We start from the raw sequence: 22,380 nt of genomic DNA, 5'->3' as shown, positions 1-22,380 counted from the left end.
TCTCACTCAAGCATCCATTCACACCAGCTCTCACCCTGGCACCCATTAACACCCACACACACAAGCTCTCACCCATTCACACCCACAGATACAAGCTCTCACGTAAGCACCCATTCACACCCACAGACACAAGTTCTCACCCAGGGACCCTTCCACACCCACACACACAAGCTCTCACCAAAAAATTATTCTTCCTTCACTGCAGGGATGGGCTTTACTCCGGCAGGCCTTCTTTTTTCACCACCAGGGGGATGGGCTTCCTGGTGGCCTTGCTTGGTCGGGGTCGGGGTTTCCTCTTCACCGCCACGGGGATGGGCTCCCTGGCGGCCTTGCTTGGTCGGGGTCGGGTTTCCTCTTCACCGCCACGGGGATGGGCTCCCCGGCGGCCTTGGTCGGGGTCAGGTTTCCTCTTCGCGGCCACGGGGATGGGATCCCCGGCGGCCTTGCTTGGTCGGGGTCGGGTTTCCTCTTCACCACCATGGGGATGGGCTCCCTAGTGGCCTTGCTTCGGGGTTCGACACTGCCATTCCTCCCACTCCACCCCCGGGCTATGCGATGCCTGCCTCACTGGCCAATCAAAGTCTTCCTCCCTTCTTCCTACTCCCACTGGCAGGTAGAAGGGAAGAGGCTTCCGATTGGCCTGTGGGGGCTGGCAAAAGGGAGAAGGAAAATACAACAGGGCAGTGGGACAATGGGAGATGCGGCACACCTGCCGGTGTTTGACGACACACCCGTTGAGAAGCGCTGGGCTAGAACATATTTATTGCGTCTGTCAAATATCAAACTTGAAACAAACCTGTTTCATCTTTTTTTCTTTTTTTGACCCAGCAGTTTTCTCCTTTCATTTTGGCCTTTGAGCGGAGTTGAAATCAGGACTGGGATCTGGTTCCATAAACTCTCATTCATAGCTGCCTGAGATATTTTCCCCTATTTTATATCTCTTCTCAACTTAGTCTAGTCATTACAGAGATAGTCCTCTGCCAAAGGCCATACACCGGGGCTCATTCCAAGACCCTATAATCATGGACCATAAATCTACCAATTATGTGTCACCATTACTCACTGATTATGACTGCCTCCCCCTAGGGGTTCTGAACACTGCTTTTGCAGCATTCCCAGTCCCAACCAGTCAAGGAGCATAAGATCTAAGCTGTGAATTGAGCCTATATCCCTCCACATGTTAGTGCATAGCACCACCATTGATCCAAGACCAGCCCTCTTGTTTTCTTTTGTGAAACTTGCACATCTGTTAAAAAGTATGTTAAAAGCAACAAAGTAGTTAGGTAGAAATGGCAAGTTATATAAAATCAGTGAATATTTGTTCAGAGATATAAGCTTAACTATTAAGGTCCCTTCCTTGAGCAATACAGATTTTCTCAGTTTTTGTGGAAATATAATGCTTTATTTTCCATTCCTTTCCTAATACTGACAATATCATAATGCCTCTGTATCAATCCATGGCACAACCCCACCTTTAGTATATTGTGTACTTCTGGACGCCCCATTTCAAAAAAGATACAACAGAACTGAAAAAGATACAGATAAGGATGACCAAAACGATAAAAGGATGGAATGGCTCCCTTGTGAGGAAAGGCTAAACTAATTAGGACTCTTTAGCCTAGAGAAGAGATGATTGAGAAGAGATATGATAGAGGTCTGCAAAACTGAGTGGGGTGTATGAGTATTTTCTTAGCATTCAAACAGGTTACTCCACACCAGTTGTTTATGCACCTCTACCAGAAGATGGAGATGGAGCATAACTGATTTCAGGGTGTATATATATATATATATCCCTGCACCGACATCAGCCTGCCAGTATTCTCTGTATCCAAAATAAAAAAAAAAAAAATAGAAAATGAAAGGAGAAAATAAGGAATTCAATTCACCCCACCCTCCTGTGGTGATACCTCATGGTCTCTTCCTTAGTCGAGTTTTCTTGAGGTGATATCTGGGATTTGGTTCGGTAGCTGGTTTTCTGGTGCAGACTTAGCTGTAGAGAGAGAAATGGCTGAGAGGCTAGCGAGTGCAGAAAGCCGAGCGCGGCGGTGAAGGCCTTTGCCCTCTCCGCCCCGCAGCCGGAGACCAACTCTATATTGGCTAGGATGGGCTGAGCTCAGGCAAGGAGTTAGAGTGAGGGTTTCATTCCCCTTCTGGTCTCCAAGCTTCGGCGTGCCGACCCGACATCAATTCCCGTCTCCGAGGGAGCTTGGGGAGTCATGGCAGCATGGCGGGTTGAGCAGCCTTCTGGCTAGGCCCTGCTCTTAGGCTTTGCTTAGACGCCACGTGGTAGGCCGCGACGGTGTTCACGCACTATTTTGGGCACAAGTCTTCTGCAAAACAGTGTCTGAAGTTAATTCATGCTTGCTTGCTCAGGTGGGTACCTACCTGGACTGCGTATTGTGTACCTATATTTTGGATGCTTATTGGACAGGCCTTGTTTTTGGGTGCCCTGTTCATGCTTGCTTGTGTGGGCAAGCAGCTAGGTGTACAATTGTTAGATGAATTGGGAGCGTGCTGTTAGTGGATGTTTACCTTTGTGCTGCTTGCCATATTCAATAGAAAGAAAAGGTCACATTCTATTCATGGTTTTAAAATGTGGAAAATACCCTCATACCAGGGCTAGTGCACATTTCCGCCCACCGGCGTCTTTTACTTTTATGTACTACCGCCAATTTGGCTGCCCTATTAAATTGCAATCATGGGGTAACCACTTTTTGTTTAAACCATGATATACTGCCGCATTTCTTAGCAGTTTAATTCATTTCTCTTTTGGTTTTCATTTCCCAATCTTATCTTTACAAAAAAATTTTTATGAAAGGTTTTCTTCTTTTATATTTTTTTTAATAACTTATTTGCTTTTTCAACCACAGTTTTGGTCTAAAAAACTCTTGTACTCTCTATCGCTTCTCATTTTCAAATTGAAACGTGCTAAGAAAGAATTTTTATCTCGCACTTATCTTATTCATTTTCATGAGAGTCAGAGTTCCAGTGTTCCGCCTGCTCGTAAGAGCCAAAATATAACTCTCATGAAAATGAATAAGATAAGTGCGAGATAAAAATTCTTTCTTAGCACGTTTCAATTTGAAAATGAGAAGCGATAGAGAGTACAAGAGTTTTTTAGACCAAAACTGTGGTTGAAAAAGCAAATAAGTTATTAAAAAAAATATAAAAGAAGAAAACCTTTCATAAAAATTTTTTTGTAAAGATAAGATTGGGAAATGAAAACCAAAAGAGAAATGAATTAAACTGCTAAGAAATGCGGCAGTATATCATGGTTTAAACAAAAAGTGGTTACCCCATGATTGCAATTTAATAGGGCAGCCAAATTGGCGGTAGTACATAAAAGTAAAAGACGCCGGTGGGCGGAAATGTGCACTAGCCCTGGTATGAGGGTATTTTCCACATTTTAAAACCATGAATAGAATGTGACCTTTTCTTTCTATTGTTGTTATCTAGTCACATTGTTGCCAGTTTTTTCTAATATTGCTTGCCATATTCAGACATCTCAGCATCCAGTCTTAACTTGTGTGCTTGGAAGCTCAGGGAAAGTTATCTCCAGCTGCTTTTTCTGAGCCCACCCTTCCCAGCATGATGCGGGAATGGGACCAGAAAGGGTACCTGTCAAAGGTTTCGCCTGTTTTGGGGCTTCCCTAACTGGATCATCAGCAGGGAAAGGCTTCTCAGTGGATGCAGGACCGACACCCCCTGGTTTTGGTATGGGCCGCGGTGGCATTCTCGTGCTTTCTATATGCAAGTCTGCCATGAAACAGCAGCCATTTGGCTAGGCCCTGCTCACAGGCTTTGCTCAGTCACCGACATGGTAGGCCTAGGAATTCAGGATGGCAAACCGGATTCCCGCATGCTTGGTGCCACAGATAAGGGTCTGAGTATGTCTACACCTGCTGCGTGTTGTGCTGATAGGGACCCAGGTGGCCCGGATGGTGAAGGTGGCCCTTACTCTCTGAAGGATGGGAAATTCCTCTGGGATTGGAGCTGTATAGAACAATGTTGTTGCTTTCATAGAGATGAGTTGCTGGCACAGATTGCCCAGGCATTGAAGGTTCTGGTGTTAGCAGATGCTGAAGCCAAACAATCCATTTAGATTCCTTACGTAAAGCATTATGGATGCTATTCAAGAATTGATTGAGCTTGAATGGGGTGCCTTGGAAGCTAATTTTAAAGGTGGCTGAGCCTTGGTAGCGCTGTACCCCCTAGATCCGGCAGAAAGACAGAGCAGATATACTTTTTGAAAGTGGATGAGCTGGTGTGTGCTGCTGCCAAGCAGATGACTATCCCTGAGGGAAGGGGTAGCAGCTTGAAGGAGGTGTAGGATAGGAGAATCGAGGTTATCCTTAAACATGCATTGAGGCATTGCCAATTAATTGCAGTTGGCATCTTGCTGCTCCCTGGTGAATTGCTCTTGCTTGCTCTTTCTCAGGAATTTCAGGGCAGTGCCCTACGGCCTCATCACCCTGGATGACCCCAATCTCATCTGATCTCGGAAGATATACGGGGTTGAGCATCAGCTATGGCTGATGAATTGGTGCCAAGACAATTTCAAAGTCTAATCTTACAAAAATGGCCTTTATAAAGGAACATTCTAGTTTGGGAGTGAGAAAAAAAAATTAAATAATGGGCAATAATTGGGGTGAGTCCCAGGTTCCTCAGTTACCAGAGGATTAAAAGCAGGCACTGCTCTCGTTTGGTGCGTTACATCGAGCTAGGGGTTTTCAAACGTTTTTGACAGTACAGAGCTGCGACTTATCATAGGGCTCGACTCTTGGGTATATATTTATTTATTTAAACATTTTATATACATTCGTTCAATGTAAAGATCTCAATGATATTCATAGGTAGGTCTCAGTCCTTCATCCCAGGCACCACAGATGGGGCACGGGATTGAGTGGCGGAGCCTTTCCCTCTCGAACCCCTTAATGAAGGTGTGCCGATAAACTCCCGGAGCAGGAGATAAGGGGTCATCTTTCTCTCCTTTTTATTGGAGGTGGATCAAGATCACATCAGACCAGTGGGTTCTGGAGGTGATAAGAGATGGCTATGTTCTGGAGTTTCTCAGTGTTCCTCGGGATGTTTTCGTGGTGTCTTCCTGCAGTTCTCCAGAGAAGAGACATTGTCAAGACTCCTTGGCCTGCAGACTGTGAACCCAGTAATCGTGATACAAGATAATACAGGCTGGTATTACAATTATTTCATTGTACCCAAGAAGGAGGGGGGTCCTTTTGCCCCATTCTGGATCTCAAGGGAGTCAACCAGCTTTTGCAAGTGACTAGTTCCCACAGGGAATCCTTACACTCGCTGATAATGTCAGTATAGGCGGGCGAGTTTTTTAAGTTTCTGGATTGTCAGAGGCATATCCGCATATTCCTATCCAGCTGGACCATCAGCTGTTTTCTGTGTTTTGATGTTTTGAGGCGACTTCAGTTTTTGAGCGCTGCCTTTCGATTTGGACACCACACCCAGTACCTTCTCTGAGGTCATGGGGGTGGTGGCAGCAGTGTTGGGAGAGGATGGCATTCTGTTCCACCCATGCTTCAATGATTGGCTAATTTGGACCAAGAGCCATGAAAGAGAGTTTTCAGGCCTCATGCAAATTGATCTCCTTGCTGCAGGAATTAGGTTGGGTGGTGCACAAGGCCAAGAGCAATTTGCAGCCATCCCAGACACTGGAGTATCTTGGTTTCGTTTTCAACACAAAGCAAGACTGTGTTCCTGCCATGGGTCCACATTCAGAACTGATGGTGCAGTTGCAACTGTTGACAGGTAAAATACACCTGGCGGTGTGGCATATCTACAGGTGCGTGGCTTGATGGCAGCCACCTGAGAGGTAGCACCATGGGCAAGGGCACATATGAGTCCTCTTCCGAGCACACTGCTTACACATTGGAGTCCACAGTCTCGGGACTACTCATATGACTTCAGTTACCTGTGGAGATCAGCATCCACCTGTAGTGGTAGTTGCAAGCGGATCATCTAAGAAGGGTGTTACCCCCGGTGAACACCAGACTGGCTACTTTGCACGATGGATGCAAGCCTCCAAGGTTGGGAGGCTCATTGTCAGGAGCTCACAGTACAGGGGTGCTGGAGAACAGCCTCTGGAGCATCAGTCGGCTGGAAGCCTGTGCCATTCAGTTGGCATGCTTGCGATTCATCGACCGCTTGGAGGTTCAAGCGGTCTGAATGATGTTAGACGGTGCAACGACTGTGGCTTACCTCAATTGTTAGGGAGAGTCAAGACCCAGCAAGTATTGCAGGAAATAGCTCAATTCATGGAATGGATGGAAGTACATCTTCAGGAAGTCTCAGCCTTGCACATTGTGGGAATAGACAGTGCAAGAGCAGACTCTCTCAGCAGACATTCTGAATCCAGGAGAAAGGAAATTGTACAATGAAGTGTTCCAGCCCATGGTGGGCTGCTGGAACCTCCCATTTCTAGGCTTGCGAGTGATATCACATATTGCGAAGGTTCCTCGCTTCTTCAGTCGCAGGAGAGAGCTGAAAGTTTTGGGCATTGATGGCCTCGTGCAGGAGTGGCTGGCAGGCAAGTTTCATTATGCCTTTTCACTGTGAACCCATATTGGGCAAAATGATTTGGAGGTTTGAGAAATACATGGTGGGGGGGGTGGTACTTCTGGTGGCTCCACATTAACCCAGAAGGTTGTGGTACACAGATCTGCGGAGGCTTCTGGTGGACTCTTCTCTCTGATTACCTGTTCACAGGGATTGCCTATGGCAGGGGTCTGTTCTTCTCGAAGATTGGACTTAATGTTGTCTTACAGTGTGGTCCTTGAAAGGGCTCAGTTGCTGAAGCATGGGTAGCCCACGGCTGTGATTTCCACCTTCTTTCAAGCACAAAAGTTGTTCACTTCCTTAGCCTATGTTTGTGTTTAGTGGATGTTTGAGCCTTGGTGTGAGGAACGGAGGGGTTCATCCTTGTTTGGTTAATATCCCGCTCAGTTTGGATTTTTGCAGGATGGGTTGTTTAAGGATTTGGTCTTTAATTCCTTGAAGGTAGACGTAGCAGCTCTTGCCTTTTTCCAAGGTCATATCAATTGTGAACCCTTGTCAGCCATCCGGTTATGGCTCGGTTCTTGAAAGGGGTGAAGCATCTTCGTTCCCCATTGTGGTTGCTGGTGCCCTTGTAGAGCCTTAATCTGGTTCTTGATTTCTGGATGGTCCCACCTTTCGACAACTGCATAGCCTTTTCTTGAGATTTCTTACTAGAGGATGGTGTTTTACGCGTAGAGTTTACGAACCGCGAGCTCTGTCTTGCCGGGAATCATCTCTACGAATGACTCCGGAGGGAGGTTCAGATGCGAAATGTTCCGTCTTTTGGTCAAAGTTGGTGTTGGATTTTATCTTGAATCTATTCCCTGTCAACTCGGGACAGGTAGAGAGATGTGGATGATTATCACCTGTTACGAACTTTTGGTGTCAAGCAGCATATGATGAGGTATTGGAGGTTTAATAAACCTCTCAGGAAAATGGACTGGCTGTTTATACTCTGTGGTAGTAAGGATGAGCCAACGTTGTGGGTTACGATAGCCTACTGGCTTAAGAAGGTTTTCACGGCTGTGTATGTGGATACTGAGCAACCGTTGCCTAGTCAGGTTAGCGCTCCCTCCACAAGGGCTTAGGCAGTGTCATGGGGGGAGATTAGATGGGTGTCTCCCGTCAAGATTTGCCGAGCTGCAACATGGTTTTTCTTACACAACTTCCAGGCATTATTGCCTGGATGTGCAAGCACGGGAGGACACAGTCTTTGCGCTTGCGATATTGATCGGACCATGGGCAGCCTCCTGCCCTATTTGGACGTAGCTTTGGTATATCCCACTGGTGTGGATTAACCTGTCTGAATGCTAAGAAAGGAGAAATTACTACTTACCTGATAATTTCCCTTTCTTTAATGGACAGGTTAATCCAGCTTCCCACCCTTAGCTGCCAGATGGTGGTGAAATTATAGTCCTGAGTGGCTGCATTTCTGGGGATTACTGGTAAGTGTCAGATCCAGTCCATAGATTAGTAATATTACACTTTTTGTCTGACCTGAATGCTTTTTTCCATTAACTGACTTTGAATGGCTATCATGTATTGTTTAGTTGTCCATATTTGGCTTTTGAAGAGAATACTGGTGGGCTAATGTCGGTGCAGAGGTATGTATATTGTGACGTCCGCTTTGTTCAGTCTCCATCTGCTGGTAGAGATGCATAACCCACTGGTGTGGATTAATCTGTCCTCGTTAAAGAAAAGGAAATTATCAGATAAATAGTAATTTCTCCATGTTTTGTTAGCTGCTTTTTTGCATACAAAATTCACTCAATGAGGGGTACAACATATTAGGATAAATAGGGAACTGTTATTTATCCTTTCATATAGGACTAGGAGGCACTCAAAGCTAATAGGTAGCATATTTAAAACAAATCAGATAAAGTATTTTTCATTAAGTGCATGATTAAACTGTAAAATTTGTTGCCAGAGGATGTGGTGAAAGCAGTTAGCATAGATGGGTTCAAGAAGGGCTTAGACATATTCTAGTAGGAAAAATCCATAAAACATTAACCATGTAGGCTTGGGAAAGCTACTGCTTGTCCCTACTTGTGAGCAAGGATTAAATGTATTCTTTGGAATCATGCTGGATACTTATGACATGAACTGATTGTTCTTAGAGATAGGATCCTGGAATTAATGCACATTTAGTCTGACCCATTATGGTATTTCTTATGCAGGGCTGGACTCATACTTCAGTCAGTGATCTGAATCTCTTAACTCGTCTATTTTCAGGAAAAAGATACTTGCCAGATTGTGGTCACTATGAAGACTATTCACTATAGCAAGATGCCCCCATCCAAAAGGAACCACAGCAATTAATACACACTAATCTATGTTAATGTTAGTGTATGTTACAGCGCTTTATTAAAGAGCCCTCAAAATATTGGTAATGTGCAAAAGGAAGAACATTGTCAAATCAGAAAATTGCAAGAAGAAAAAAGAGAAATCCTGGAGGTTGCACCATATCCTAAATTTAAATGTAATTTCACAATTTTCCATTACTAAAGAGTCCATGCAAGAGTAAGCTGACTGTGCACAACATTTTATGTATAAACATAGTCACGTAGGAATGAAAATACAGGAAATGTTTAAAGCTTTATACTAGGTCAGTTGGCCTTTCTGAGAAATGCTGCTCCCTTTCTAGTTAAAAGTTCATGTGAACTTCCACAGTGTGTGGAATTTTTGCAAGGTCAAGAAGAGGCATTCCTAGCATTGCCCACACAACTAGCTAGTGCATGCAGGCACATTTTGCATGCATATTTTAGCTGATGTTCAAAGAGAATCTAATTGGGTAGTTTCTCTTTGAAAATTGCCCCCATAATGAATATCCAAAAACAAATAGTGACATATATAATGTAATGTTCCAAACTTTATTAATATTAAAAAATGGAAAGAATTCCAAAAAAGCAACCTTTTAAAATCTCACACAAGGAATATCAACCTTAAACCCAAACATACCACTTAATCATACATTCATACCACACTCACCACACACATTTTCAATACCTTTAAAAACATCTTCATTCTCAAATGGAATTTTTACATACAACCCAAAATTCCCATTTACATTACAAATTCTTCAAATTGAATTACAAGCAGAGAAAAATTCAATTTCTGAAATCTTGTACATTCTCCTGGCAAAATTATTTCAATTCTTCCTCCTCCTCTCTTGATCTTCTCAACATGTTTCGCCTTCCACAGGCTTCTTCAGGAGAATTTTTAAAGAATTTCATGCTGCTTATATATTTTCATCTTATTCATTGGTTCAATATTCCTATACGTCCCATAGACGTATAAATACAGACACGTCCCCCGACTCTTTATCCTCAGCACATCTCAAACGAGCTCTCGCAAAAACGCCATTTTCACCAAATGGCATTGTCATTCCTTATGAGTTACCTCATTAAACTCTAGAACCAACTACTTGTACCACCTCTGAACGCCGACATCAAACCAAATCCAAGGGATTTGATATTTAACACGTATATTTCAGAGCAGTTCAATGTAAAAAGAAATAAAGCAGAATCACCACTTTTTCGTGTTTGGCAAGTAATAGAATGTGAATCATGTCGGCATGACATTTCCTTTAGTGTGCCTATGGCAGCTTGTTACAGTTTAATGATTATCACTGTCCTTTGAGTTAATTCTGCCCCAGGTTACTTGTAAAGTTTCTGTGTTTGTGTGTTTTGAAGGCAATGGAAGCTATTTCCACAATTAAAGCAGATTTTACCTGGGAAATGGGAGTGCCAATTATTACTCATCCTCAACACGAGCACAGTTACACACAGCATTCTGCAATGAAAGTAATTTTGCCCCTATTGTTAAAAGGCATTCTAGGATCAGGGACAAGGTGGGAGGATGTAACAATACACCTACATTTGTTTTCATTATTGCAGTGAACCCCACAAATTAAAATTACCAGTGAGGTTGCAGAGACCATGAGTAATTTATTGTGTGTATAGACAGATGTATGTAGGCGGTGTTTATAATATAGAGAGAGAGGTACAGAAAATGACAAAACTGCATCACCATACACATCAGGCTCTCAAATAAGTGTGAATACAAAAGTCATTGTTTTACTATATAAAAATAATTTGCTATGTAACATTTCTGTTAGGATGGTAAGATCTGTGACCTTTAAATATGAACATTTTGTTTCTATTTGTTTGAAAATCTGTTAGGTGGGGCTAAAAAAAAACTAAAACATTTTATTAAACTATATGGAGCACTAAAAGTTTTGTTTTTCTGTCAGGTACAATTCTGCAATCAGCAATTCAGATGACCGTAGCTTGTTTCGCCGGATGAAACTTAATTGTGCAGTGTTTGATGAGGGCCATATGTTGAAGAATATGAGTGCTATACGTTATCAGCAGCTTATGACTTTCAACGTAAGAGATTCATCCATAGCTCTTTTCCCTCCCTACATGTCTAAATAGAATTTCATGATGAAACAAGTTATGCTTTTCCTTAGGCTTGTCTACATTATTTGGTTTAACACATCTGGGCATGAATGAATCATAAGCCTATGGTTATAATAAATTACACATTTGGACTGGAATGCTGTCATTTCTGAATTACTGCACGAATTTACTGGCAAGCTGATTTTTTCCTCTACACCCATCCTCCACCCCCAGCCGGTTTCTTCATAGTCACACCAGAAATTAAACGATTCTTCTTAAGAGTCTTCAAATTGAATTGCACTTTTATATTTACAAACTTAACTAAATATTAATCATAACAAAAGTAGTAGTATGTATTCTTATTTATTTGGAACTGGAGGTTCATCCAAAGATTTTAGACTAAAATGTAAATTTCCTAGTGTGTAGACAGATGGACTCAGGACCAGTGGGTTAGGCTCCCCTGCCAGCAGATGGAGACGAAGTAACCTGACATCACAGTATATATACTCCTGCAGTGACCCCAGCCTTCCAGTATTCTGTCTCCAGCAGATGGTGGACGTGCATCTCCCTGTGGGGATTGCTGTGAATTTTAAAAGGATTTTCTATTGAGAAACAAATGCCCCACTCTCCTGTGGTGATACCTAAAGGTCCCGCCCCCAGTTGATAATGCCTGAAGTGATTTCCGTGGTCCCTCAGAGGTGTGCCTTGGTTCGGTAACTGGTTCCCGGCATGGAATTAGTTGCCTGTCTAGCTGAAAGGCAGCGGGTGCAGAGGTGAGGGCAGATGCCCCCTCTTCCCCCCCCCCCCTGCAAGCTGGAGATCGACTCTGTACTCAGCCGGTAAGTGCTGAGCTCTGGTAAGTTTAAAAAAGAGAAGAATTTTACCCACAAAGACGGGCCTTCCTTCGGTCTCTGTGCTCAGTGCACCGTCTCAACATTGTTCCCGCTCCGGTTCGCATTAGAGGAGCTGAGCAGCTTGACGGGTTTTGCGGTCCAGGTGGTCTAGGCTCCGCAATAGGCTTTTCTCTGCGCGCCGCATGGTAGGCTGCAGCGGCGTTTTCACTTGCTTTTCTGCTTGCTATACTGCCCTCTACAGGATGTTGGGGCGTGCAGTGTATTGGGTCTGCACACGCGTTGTACGAGCCATGCTAGGTGGGACTTTTGCGCACATAACTTTTTTGCGCGTGGTGATGCGCTCTAGCAGGGCACACTAGTAGTGCCTATGCATTGCCACGCATATTGCAGGGGCGCCTATAATTTGTCCTCACAGCTTTTAAGCGCGAGCTGTTTGAACGCTTTAGCTCATGGCACCAGTAAACAGGAAGCCTGTCTACCCTCATGTGTTAGCGCTGTTCAGATGCTCAGGGAGAGTTGTCTTCCTCAGATTTTCCTAAACCTGGATCCTCTCATTCTGATAATGGTCTGGTTACGGTTTTGGCTGGTTCACCAGATCTTGGTACTCCCTTGACTGGCTCCTTGGCAGGAGATGGCAGTTCAGTTGGATCTTCTCCAGAATCTTCTGGGCTAGGTCTGGATCCAGCTGTATTTTCTTGGGTGGAGGTTTTTTGTTTTTTTTTCACGGTTTACAAGCCTTTGTTCAGGCGCAGTCTTCCACTTTGCCCACTCCGGTCAGGTCGTATCCTCAATCAATGGCCCCTCCTTCTTCAATCCTACGGTTAAGCGCCATGGCATGCCTTGGTTCGCCATGGGTATCCCTGGTGTGGACCTGGATGGCACGGATGATGAGGCAAATTCTGATTCCTTGGAAGATTGTGAAATTCCTCCTGGTTTGGATACGTATCGAACCATGTTACAGTTCTTTCTTAGAGATGAAATACTGGCCCTAATTTCCCAGACATTGAACATCCTGGGAGTGCCTGGGGTGGATTCTATGTCAGAGCCAAAGAATCCCATTTTGGTCTCCTTGCATAAAGTCTCTTGCTTATTTTCCTGTTATGGATATACATTCAAGAATTGATTGATCTTGAATGGGACTCCCTGGAAGCAGATGTCAAAGGGGATCGGGCATTGGAAGGTCTATACCCTCGGATCCAGCAGTGAGAGACCAATTGCATTTCCCAAAGTGGATACACTTGCCTGTGCTATGTCTAAATGGATGATTATCCCCGTGGAGGGAAAGGTGGCCTTGAAGGATGTGCATGATAGGCAGATTGAATCTATTGTTAAGCAGGCCTTTGACACTGTGGCGATGACCTTGCAGATTGTTTTCTGTTGCGCTCTTGGTCTAGCCACTGCCCCCAGAACATTTTCCAAGGTTATGGTGATTGTGGCAGCGGCGTTGAGAAAAGATGGGATCTTGGTATACCCATACTTGGACAACTAGCTGATTCAGGCCAAGTCTTTGGCAGATTGCAGTTTGGTGACCAACAAGATAATTTTCTTGCTGCAGGAGGTCAATTGGGTGATGACCCTGGCCAAGTGCAGTCTCTGGCCTTCTCAGTCGTTGATCTGGAAGTTCAGCACTAGGCTGGGCAATGTTTTTCTACCAGACGCACGGATCCAAAAGTTGATGTCTCAGGTGCGTCAGTTGGTGAACACTAACCGCCCGACGGTGTGGACCTATCTACAGGTGCTCTGTTTTATGGTGGCAACCCTGGAAGTGGTGCCATGGGTGAGGGTGTTTATGCGCCCTCTTCAGTGCTTTCTCGTTGAAACCTGCAGTCTCAGGACTATTCGGTTTGATTCCACTTGCAGATGGAAATCTGTTCTCGCCTCCAGTGGTGGTTGCAGGAGGCTCATCTGCAAAAGAGTTTCTTTGTCCTTCCCGAACTAGTTGGTGCTCACATCAGAAGCAAGTCTTCATGGTTGGGGAGCTCACTGTCAGGAACTGACTTCCCAGAGATGGCCGGCCGAAGAGGCTCTCTGGAACATCAATCGCCTGGAAGCCCAGGCAGTTAGGTTGGCGTGCTTGCAGTTCAGCCACAGACTACTGGGTCGAGCGGTCTGCATGATGTCAGTCAATGCAATGAGAATGGCCTACATCAATCACCAGGGAGGAACCAAGAGCTAGCAAGTGTCGCAGAAAATAGACCAACTTATGGAATGGGTGGAAGGACATCTTCAGGTGATCTTGGCCTCTCACATCGCAGGAAAAGAAAATGTACGAGCATATTTTCTCATCGGGGAGAGTCTGGACCCCAAAGAGGAGACTGGCTCTGCTCCCTCGATCTCAAGGAAGCTTATGCTCAGATAGCTATTTTTCCCCGGCCACATAAAGTACCTTCGCTTCGTGGTGGGGAAGGCTCACTACCAGTACAAAGTACTGCCTTTTGGATTGGCTTCAGCCCTTCGCATTTTCACCAAGTGCCTAGCAATGATGGCTGCACGTCTTCCCATACCTGGTCGACTGGTTAATCCAGAGCGACTCACGCACAGGGGTGCTGAACGCATTAACCCTGACCATGCAGACACTGCAATCCTTGGGATTTGTTATCAACTACCCAAAATCTCACCTCTGCAGCACTGGACTTTATAGGAGCCAAGGTGGGTACGGCACAAGCGAAAGCATTTCTGCCCCTCGATCGGGCTCTTGCCCTTGCTTTGTTGGCAACCTTTGTGTGCAACAGCCAGCATGTGAGTGCCTGCCTTCTGCTCCACTTGTTGGGCCACATGGCGACTTCAATCCATGTTACCTCACTCGCCCGCTTGTGCATGCAAAGGGTACAATGGGCCTTGCAGTCACAATGGCAGCAGGCTTCCCAGGACCTCGAGACCTATATCTCCGTCATGGAAACTCTGAGGACCTCTCTGTCCTGGTGGGAGAACCTCTCCAACTTGGAGCGGGAACACCCTTCCAGGCCGCCCGGCCTCAAGTGGTCCTCACCACTGTCTCCTCTCCTCAGGGCTGGGGAGCCCATGTGGACGGCCTCCACATGCAAGGTCTCTGGACCACTCAAGAAGCTCTCTGTCAGAAAAACATTTTAGAGCTTCGAGTGTTCCATTACGCCCTCTGGACATTCCTGGACCTGTTGTCACACAAGGAAGTCCTGATTCGGACGGACAACCAAGTCGCGATGTGGTATATCAACAAACAGGGAGGCATGGGATCGTTCCTCCTCTGTCACAAGGCGATACAGGTGTGGTCCTGGACTCTGTAACAGGGGATGTAACTGCTTGGGACTTTGAACGTGCTGGCAGACCGGCTGAGCCACTCCTTTCAACCACACTAGTGGTCCCTTAATCTGGCAGTAGCAGCCAGGATTTTCCATCGGTGGGGAACCCCAGATGTGGACCTCTTCATCTCCCTTTACAACTACAAGGTGAGCAATTTCTGCTCCCTGTTACCATGGGACAGACATCTGGCCTCCGCCTTCTCCCTTCACTGGGGGAAGGGTCTTCTGAATGCATATTCTCCTCTCCCACTCCTCCTGAAGACTCTCCTGAAGCTTCAACTAGACAGAGGGACCATGATACTCGTGGCACTCTACTGGCCCCAGAAGGTCTGGTTCCCTGTTCTTCGGGATCTGTCTATCAGGGATCCCATTTGGCTGGGGACCACGCCCAATCTGATAACTCAGAACCAGAGCACCCTGCACTATCTGAAACTCTGGGCGTTGGCCCTAACGGTGTGGATGTTGAGCGCCTAGTTCTTCAGTCCTGGCCCTCTCTGAAAGTGTCTCCCAGGTGCTGGGCTTCTAGGAACCTTCCACCAGGAAGTCTTATAGGTTAAAATGGAGAAGATTCTCTACCTGGTGTGCGGGACATGGCTTAGATCCATTCATATGCCCCCTCCCCAAGTTCTTGGACGTGTGCGGGACATGGCTTAGATCCATTCATATGCCCCCTCCCCAAGTTCTTGGACTATTTGTGACACCTTTCCAAGTCTGGGCTTCAAACCAGCTCGGTCAGGGTTCATCTTAGCACCGTTAGTGCGTACCATCAAGGTGTCGCTGGCACACCCATATCGATGCATCCTTTAGTGGGTTGCTTTATGAGAGGTCTACTTCAATTGAAGCCCCCTCTTCAGGCTCCTGTTGTGTCCTGGGACCTCAACATTGTCCTAGTGTGGCTCATGTGTCCTCCCTTCAAGCCATTGCACTCCTGTGACCTGAAGTTCCTTACCTGGAAGTTGATACTCCTAGTGGCGATTATTTCGACTCGTAGAGTCGAAATAATCAGGCCTTTATGTACCTGCCCTACACGAGATTTTTTCATAATTGTGTGGTCTTGTGTACACACCCCAAGTTCCTACCTAAGGTCATGACTGATTTCCACATCAATCAGTCCATTGTTTTACCCACCTTCTTTCCCAGGCCTCATTCCCATCCAGAGGAATGGGCTCTTCATACTTTGGACTGTAAGAGGGCCTTGGCTTTCTCTTTAGAATGCACAGCCAGTCATAAGCAGTTCACTCTACTGAGTCCTTCGATACCAAAAGATTGGGAGTAGCGGTGGGTAAACAAACCCTATCCAACTGACTTGCAGACTGCATCGCCTTCTGCTATGTGCAAGTGGGCTTTCAGCTGGCAGGCCGAATCAAAGCTCACTCTGTGTGTACCATGACAATGTCTGCTCATCTGCAAGCGGTCCCCATCGCCGAAATTTGCCAAGCAGTAACGTGGAGTTCCCTTCATACGTTCGTGGCCCACTACTGTTTGGACAAAGATGGTTGACAGGACAGTGCCTTCAGCCAGTCCATCCTATGCAATCTCTTCCAGACCTGAACCCAACTCTTCCTGCCTAGAACCCCTTGTTGGAGCCAGGCCATCCCCTGCTGACCAACAGCACCGTGGTGGTTGTGCCCGTTAGCACTATGTTCTGTATTTATTGGTCTCATCTGCTTGGAGACAGCCTGAAGTTTGGTATTCACCCACATGTGAGGATTACCATCCTGCTTGTCCTAAGAAAAAGCACAGTTGCTTACCTGTAACAGGTGTTCTCCTAGGACAAGCAGGATGTTAGTCCTCAGGAATCCTGCCTGCCTCCCTCGGAGTTGGGTTATCCTTCTGTTTTGTTTTATTTTTTTGCTCGTATTTCTTTTTCTCCATTACAAGACTGAAGGGGGACCTTGCATGGATGTGCAGATAGTGGCATGCTGGACATGCGCAGTGTGCCAATCAAAGTTTCTAGAAACTTTGACAAATGTTTTCCATGCCGAGCTTCATCTGATGATGTCACCCAAATGTGAGGACTGACATCCTGCTGTCCTAGGAGAATGGGTCTGCATATAGATGAGGTGGAAACTCTCCTAGGTGTAGTGGCCTCCCTTAGAGTCCCCAAGCCTAAAATGAAAGAAGCTTCTGATAGGACTATGGGCTCTGCAAATACGCCAAGACATTGCCCCCTGCTCTTAGAAGTAGAAGAGTTGAGGTTGGCGAGATGGGAGACTCCAAAGTCTGGGCTCAATATAAAGACAGAAATGATGGCAGAAAAGGATCAATAGTCCATCCATTCTGCCGTGCTGTGCAGGTTACCCCCATGTTAAGGTTTTTAGTAAGCTGTATCTGCTCACTCTGAAGGCCATGCAGCACCTGTTTCAGATGCCACATGTGGATATGTTGGTGTCTGCAGTCATGATGAGGGGGTGACTAACCCAGTGGAAGGGGATACCTTGATTAAGGAGCTCCAGGACAGAATAATTGAATTGCCTTTAAAGCATGTATTCACATTGTCTGCACTGTCAGTGTCATTGCCATTTGTGGTGGACTTGTAGCTTGAGGTATCTTCCACTGGGTGCAGCAGCTCCCGGAAGGGGAGGAGGTGACCCTCATGGAGTCTTCAGCAGCAGTCCTAGCAGGTGTACTATATGATCTCATCTGCATTTCCTCCAGATTCATGGCTTCACTGGTTGAGGCCAGGAGGCTAATGTGATTAAGGCACTGGGCAGTAGATTCTTGGTCTAAGACATGGCTGTGCAAGTTTCCCTTTAAGGGTAAATTACTTTTTGCACCTGACTCAGATTTTTTAAGTATCTAGGCAATCCTAAATCTTAGAGACTTCCCAAGGATTGGGGCCATTCATTCTACCAACCCGGCAGAGATCAAGGACTGTATAGAAATTTGGCAAACATTCAGCTTCTCAGTCTTCAAAGTTTAGAGGACAGAACCAGTCTGTTCGGGGTTCTAGGGAATCAAGGATGGACACAGCAAAACCTCTCCACGATTGCCTACAGGTTCGTTTTATTGTGATTCCTGTGGGCAATCGTCAACAACAGTTTTACCAGAGTGGATCCAATTTGCTTCAGATCATTGGGTTTTGGATGTCATTCAGCATGGCTATGCTCTGGAGTTTGCTACTCCAATGCGAGATGGCTTTATGATTTTTGCTTGTAGATGGACCAAGGAGACCATCTCCTTGGTCCATCTACATGGACATAGCGACAGTGTATTTGTTCAAGGGCCTTAAGATTGCGGAAGTCCTTTGGGCCCATTCTACCAGAGCACAGTCTACTTCTTTGGTGGAATTTATGGCTATAGCACCAGAGGATATTTGTAAGGTGGCTACTTGGTAGTCTCTATACTCATTTGTCATGCATTACCGATTGCATGTTTATTTATTTTTATTTATTTAACAGTTTTATATACCGAAATTCTGGTAACAAAGTTACTAATCACTTCGGTTTACATTACAACAATAGATTGACAGTATAAAGAATAATGTCTTACAATGAACAGGGTAAATAGAACTTGGAAAAAATAAATAATAATAACTTAATAGGAGTAATTATATACAAAGTAGTGGACCGTCCTGGAGATCAAAGCTTAGATATTGAGTTTAAGTTTAAGAGAATGCTTGGTTAAACAACCAGGTCTTTAGTCTTTTTTTAAAGGTGGGAGTCGATTGTTCAATTCAATTCGATGTTCAAGCGAAAGAGGATTCAGCTTCTGGTCCTAGGGTTCTCGAGGTGGCTCTTACTTCCTCCCTCCCATGATTATTCAGCTTTGGTACTTCCCACTAGTCTAGACTAGTATAGCAGGATAATAAAGAAAGAGAAGTTTTTTATTACCTGTTGTTTTTTTCCTTTAATCCTGCTACATCAGTGCAGGACCAACCCAGGAAGTTAAGCCAATGAACAGGTGCAATGTATTCTTTGTATCTAGGAAGAGTTCAAGTGGAAAACCTGGTATACAGTTATCTTTCAGTTTGGCAAGATTCTCTCCTTTATTTTATGTTGATAGTCTCCTATGTTATGTTTGCAGGAGAGATGGTTATCGGGAAATCCAATTAGTTTCTTCGTTTGTTTTCTGGTTTTTAATGTTTTGTCAAATGAGTGCTTTGGTATTAGACTACTGAGAACTTTCTGTACTGCATCACCCATATCTAGCAGTGATATCACAGAGAAGCCTGGGTTCTCTGCCTCCATCTGCTAGTAGAGGGACATAACCCAGTAATCTGGGACTGATGTAGCAGGACTAAAGGAAAGAAAATCAACAGATAAGATGTTTGCTTTTTTATAAAGAACAAAAAATTTAAATTGCAAATGTATGCAAATTTACCACAATTGCTGCTGAATTTTGAAAATATGTCACAGAAAATCGGGGACTGACTAAAAGTCTAATGTGGACATCAACTCTGTGGCTAAGAGGAAAGGACTCTTGTTTTAAGAATTGTTCAAGATTACATTTAATTTGGCTGTCAAAAGGTCTTTGAGTCTGTGTTTTGGGGTGTTTTTGTTCAAACAGCCACTAGTCAGTGCTTGTATTAATGTAATGTGTTTATTTGGCATATGCAATGTGTTAATATGAAATTGTTTTCCTTCAAACTTTTCTGCTTTTTAAGTACCTTTAAATGTGTGCTAAATGAGCTGTACTTGGGAATAGAAAGTTCTGTAATTTTGCTTTGACAAACATTTAAACCTTTGTTCTTAGATTAACTGTTCTATGTTGTGCATTATTCTCTCTCTGACAGATATTCATAGATCTTTTTTTCCATTATTGTTTCATAATGACAAATAGGCAAAGAATCGTTTCTTACTGACAGGAACGCCAGTGCAGAATAACTTGTTGGAACTAATGTCTCTCCTGAATTTTGTTATGCCACGTATGTTCAGCAATAGCACCAGTGAGATCAAGAGACTGTTTTCTTCAAAAGCAGTAAGTATTAAACAGCTTTTTTCTGTTAAAGTATATTCAGAATGTTGCTTTTTTTTTTTTTTTTTTAACAGCCATTTCATACATAAAAGAACTCAGAGCAGTTTATAATATAGTTAAAAGTATAAAACATTCAGATTTTAGTAAGTCATCACTTGTATAATGTAACATGACACAAGGCATTAAAATGCTGTAAAGTTTCTGCAAATGGTTATCAGTAGAAAAATTGTAGTAATTCACAGATAGGGCCAGATTTTAGTAGGTGCGCGCAGGCGTAGATTTCTGCGCACAACCCGGCACGCACAAATCTACACCCGATTTTATAACATGTGCATGCAGCTGCACGCACAAATCTACACCTGATTTTATAACATGCGCGCACAGCTGCGCGCATGTTATAAAATCTGGGGTCGACATGCGCAAGGGGGTGTGCACTTTGCATGCACCGAGCCCTAGGGGAGCCCCGATGGCTTTCCCCGTTCCCTCCGAGGCTGCTCTGAAATTGGAGGGAACTTTCCTTCCGCCCCCTCCCTTCCCCTACCTAACCCGCCCCCCAGTCCTATCTAAACTCCCCCCCTGACCTTTATTGAAAAAGTTGTGCCTGCCTTCGGGCCCCATATTTTATAAAATTTCAAACTCTGAAATATTTTGCTGTAAATAGCTGCTGAAAAAAAATGTTAAATGCAAAAAGTCTGTAAAGTCTATATCTGTGAACTAGGTGCAATGCAATTCAGCACTTGTTATCCCAAGTAGTGCTATATTTCATTCTTGTTTCATCATGGTTAGTTATTGTGGCACTTATATAGTAAAAAAAAAAAAAAAAAAATCTACTAAAATAGTGTCAGATATTTAAATATTGTAATCTAGTGGATTAAACAGAATGCTAAGACTTCTAGAATCTTGTCTCATTTTTTTTCTGTGACTGTAGAAGACTTTGAGCAAATTTCCATTGTACCTTATTTCCCGTTGATAGCAAGGCTGAATTATCCATGCTGTCTGGGAAGCGCCGCGATCCCGGGTAGGCGGAGTTTCTCTTAGCTGATCAGAGTTTTCAACTCTGTGTCTGCGTGCTCGTGTTCCCGCGCGGTTCCCTCACCTCTTCAGTTTCTTTCTTTCCGTGAGCTGTTCGCACGTGGGGTTTTACCTCTTAGGGTATTTTTTGCCTGACTGGATATTTTTTCATTGATTTTTCGCGTTTTTTCTCACAAATTCTCATCCCAGATGGCTCCAAAGCCATCTGGTTTCAAATATTGCCAATGTGGCAAAATTATGCCCATCACGGATGGACATAATTATTGCTACATTTGTTTAGGCCCAGAAGACCACAATCAAAAGTCGTACCGGGACTGTGGCAGGATGTCTCCGAGGGCCCAGCGACACCGGGCCATGGAGAGGCTCTGCATGGGCACTTCGGCCCCACCATCCTCCGTCCATTCTTCGCCAGGACCGGCGAAGACAGGTAAGGCCCATCCGAAGCGGGCGTCCTCGCTGGGACCAGCAGGACTTGAGAGACCCGAAAAACATTACAGGCCAGGGTCTCACACACCCTCAAGGCCTCGTTCAAGAGATGGGGATCTGGCTGAGGAACTGCGGCGCAAAGTACCGGCGGGTACTTTTTTGGAGCCTGCACCATCAGCATCGTCAAAAACACAACACGACGCTTCAGAACGGACGAAGCATGGATACGGTGCATCTATAGCGCATCGCCGCAACAACGCATCCTTGACGCATCATATGACACACGGAGCAGATACGGCGCGAGGCCTATCGCACGACGCACCTATGGAGTATAGGTTATTATCCCAGGACAAGCAGGATGCTAGTCCTCACATATGGGTGACGTAACTGACGGAGCCCTATTGCGGGAAAACTTTCTGTCAAAATTTTTAGAAACTTTTGACTGGCACTGTGAGGCCACTGAGCATGCCCAGCATGCTATGATATTCTCTGCCACAGGGGTCTCACTCTAGTCTTCGTTTTTCCACGCTGCTGTAAGCATCGCGGAGACAGGAGCCCTGTGAGTTTCTTTACTCACTTCTGACTGAAAAGTCATTTTTTCCAAGGATTTTCTCCCATACGGGATCTCACTCCCCCCCCCTTTTTCTCACCGGACGGTGAGAAATTGATAGCTTTTTTACGTTAGTAAGAACGATAAATTTTCTCTCACAAATTTTCTGTTTTCATCGACGGCTGTCGATACTGACATGGCTTCGGGTTATAAAAAATGCCCGATTTGTAATCGGACCATGTCAGTCACAGACCCACACCTAGAATGTCGTCTGTTTGGGCAAAAAAACATGACATTTCATCCTGCCAACAATGTCAAGAAATGACTCCAAAGGGAAGGAAACTTAGGCCAGAAAAATG

The 22,380-nt window shown here is 44.8% G+C and overlaps 1 protein-coding gene across 1 annotated transcript in view; it reads left to right on the top strand.

Annotated features, from left to right (window-relative positions):
• The window catches only part of SMARCAD1 (SWI/SNF-related, matrix-associated actin-dependent regulator of chromatin, subfamily a, containing DEAD/H box 1), a 470,565-nt gene that overhangs the window by 331,905 nt on the left and 116,280 nt on the right, over nucleotides 1-22,380 (top strand). The window contains exons 15-16 of the mRNA XM_029597690.1: nucleotides 10,817-10,952; nucleotides 19,879-20,016. Coding sequence (XP_029453550.1) covers nucleotides 10,817-10,952; nucleotides 19,879-20,016 — 274 coding nt within the window. The remainder of the gene's footprint in view (nucleotides 1-10,816; nucleotides 10,953-19,878; nucleotides 20,017-22,380) is intronic.

This window comes from Rhinatrema bivittatum, chromosome 1 (genome assembly GCF_901001135.1).
Source record: "Rhinatrema bivittatum chromosome 1, aRhiBiv1.1, whole genome shotgun sequence".
Taxonomy (NCBI): Eukaryota; Metazoa; Chordata; class Amphibia; order Gymnophiona; family Rhinatrematidae; genus Rhinatrema; species Rhinatrema bivittatum.
The sequence above is the reverse complement of the archived record's forward strand: the minus strand, read 5'-3'. Positions and strand labels throughout refer to the sequence as shown.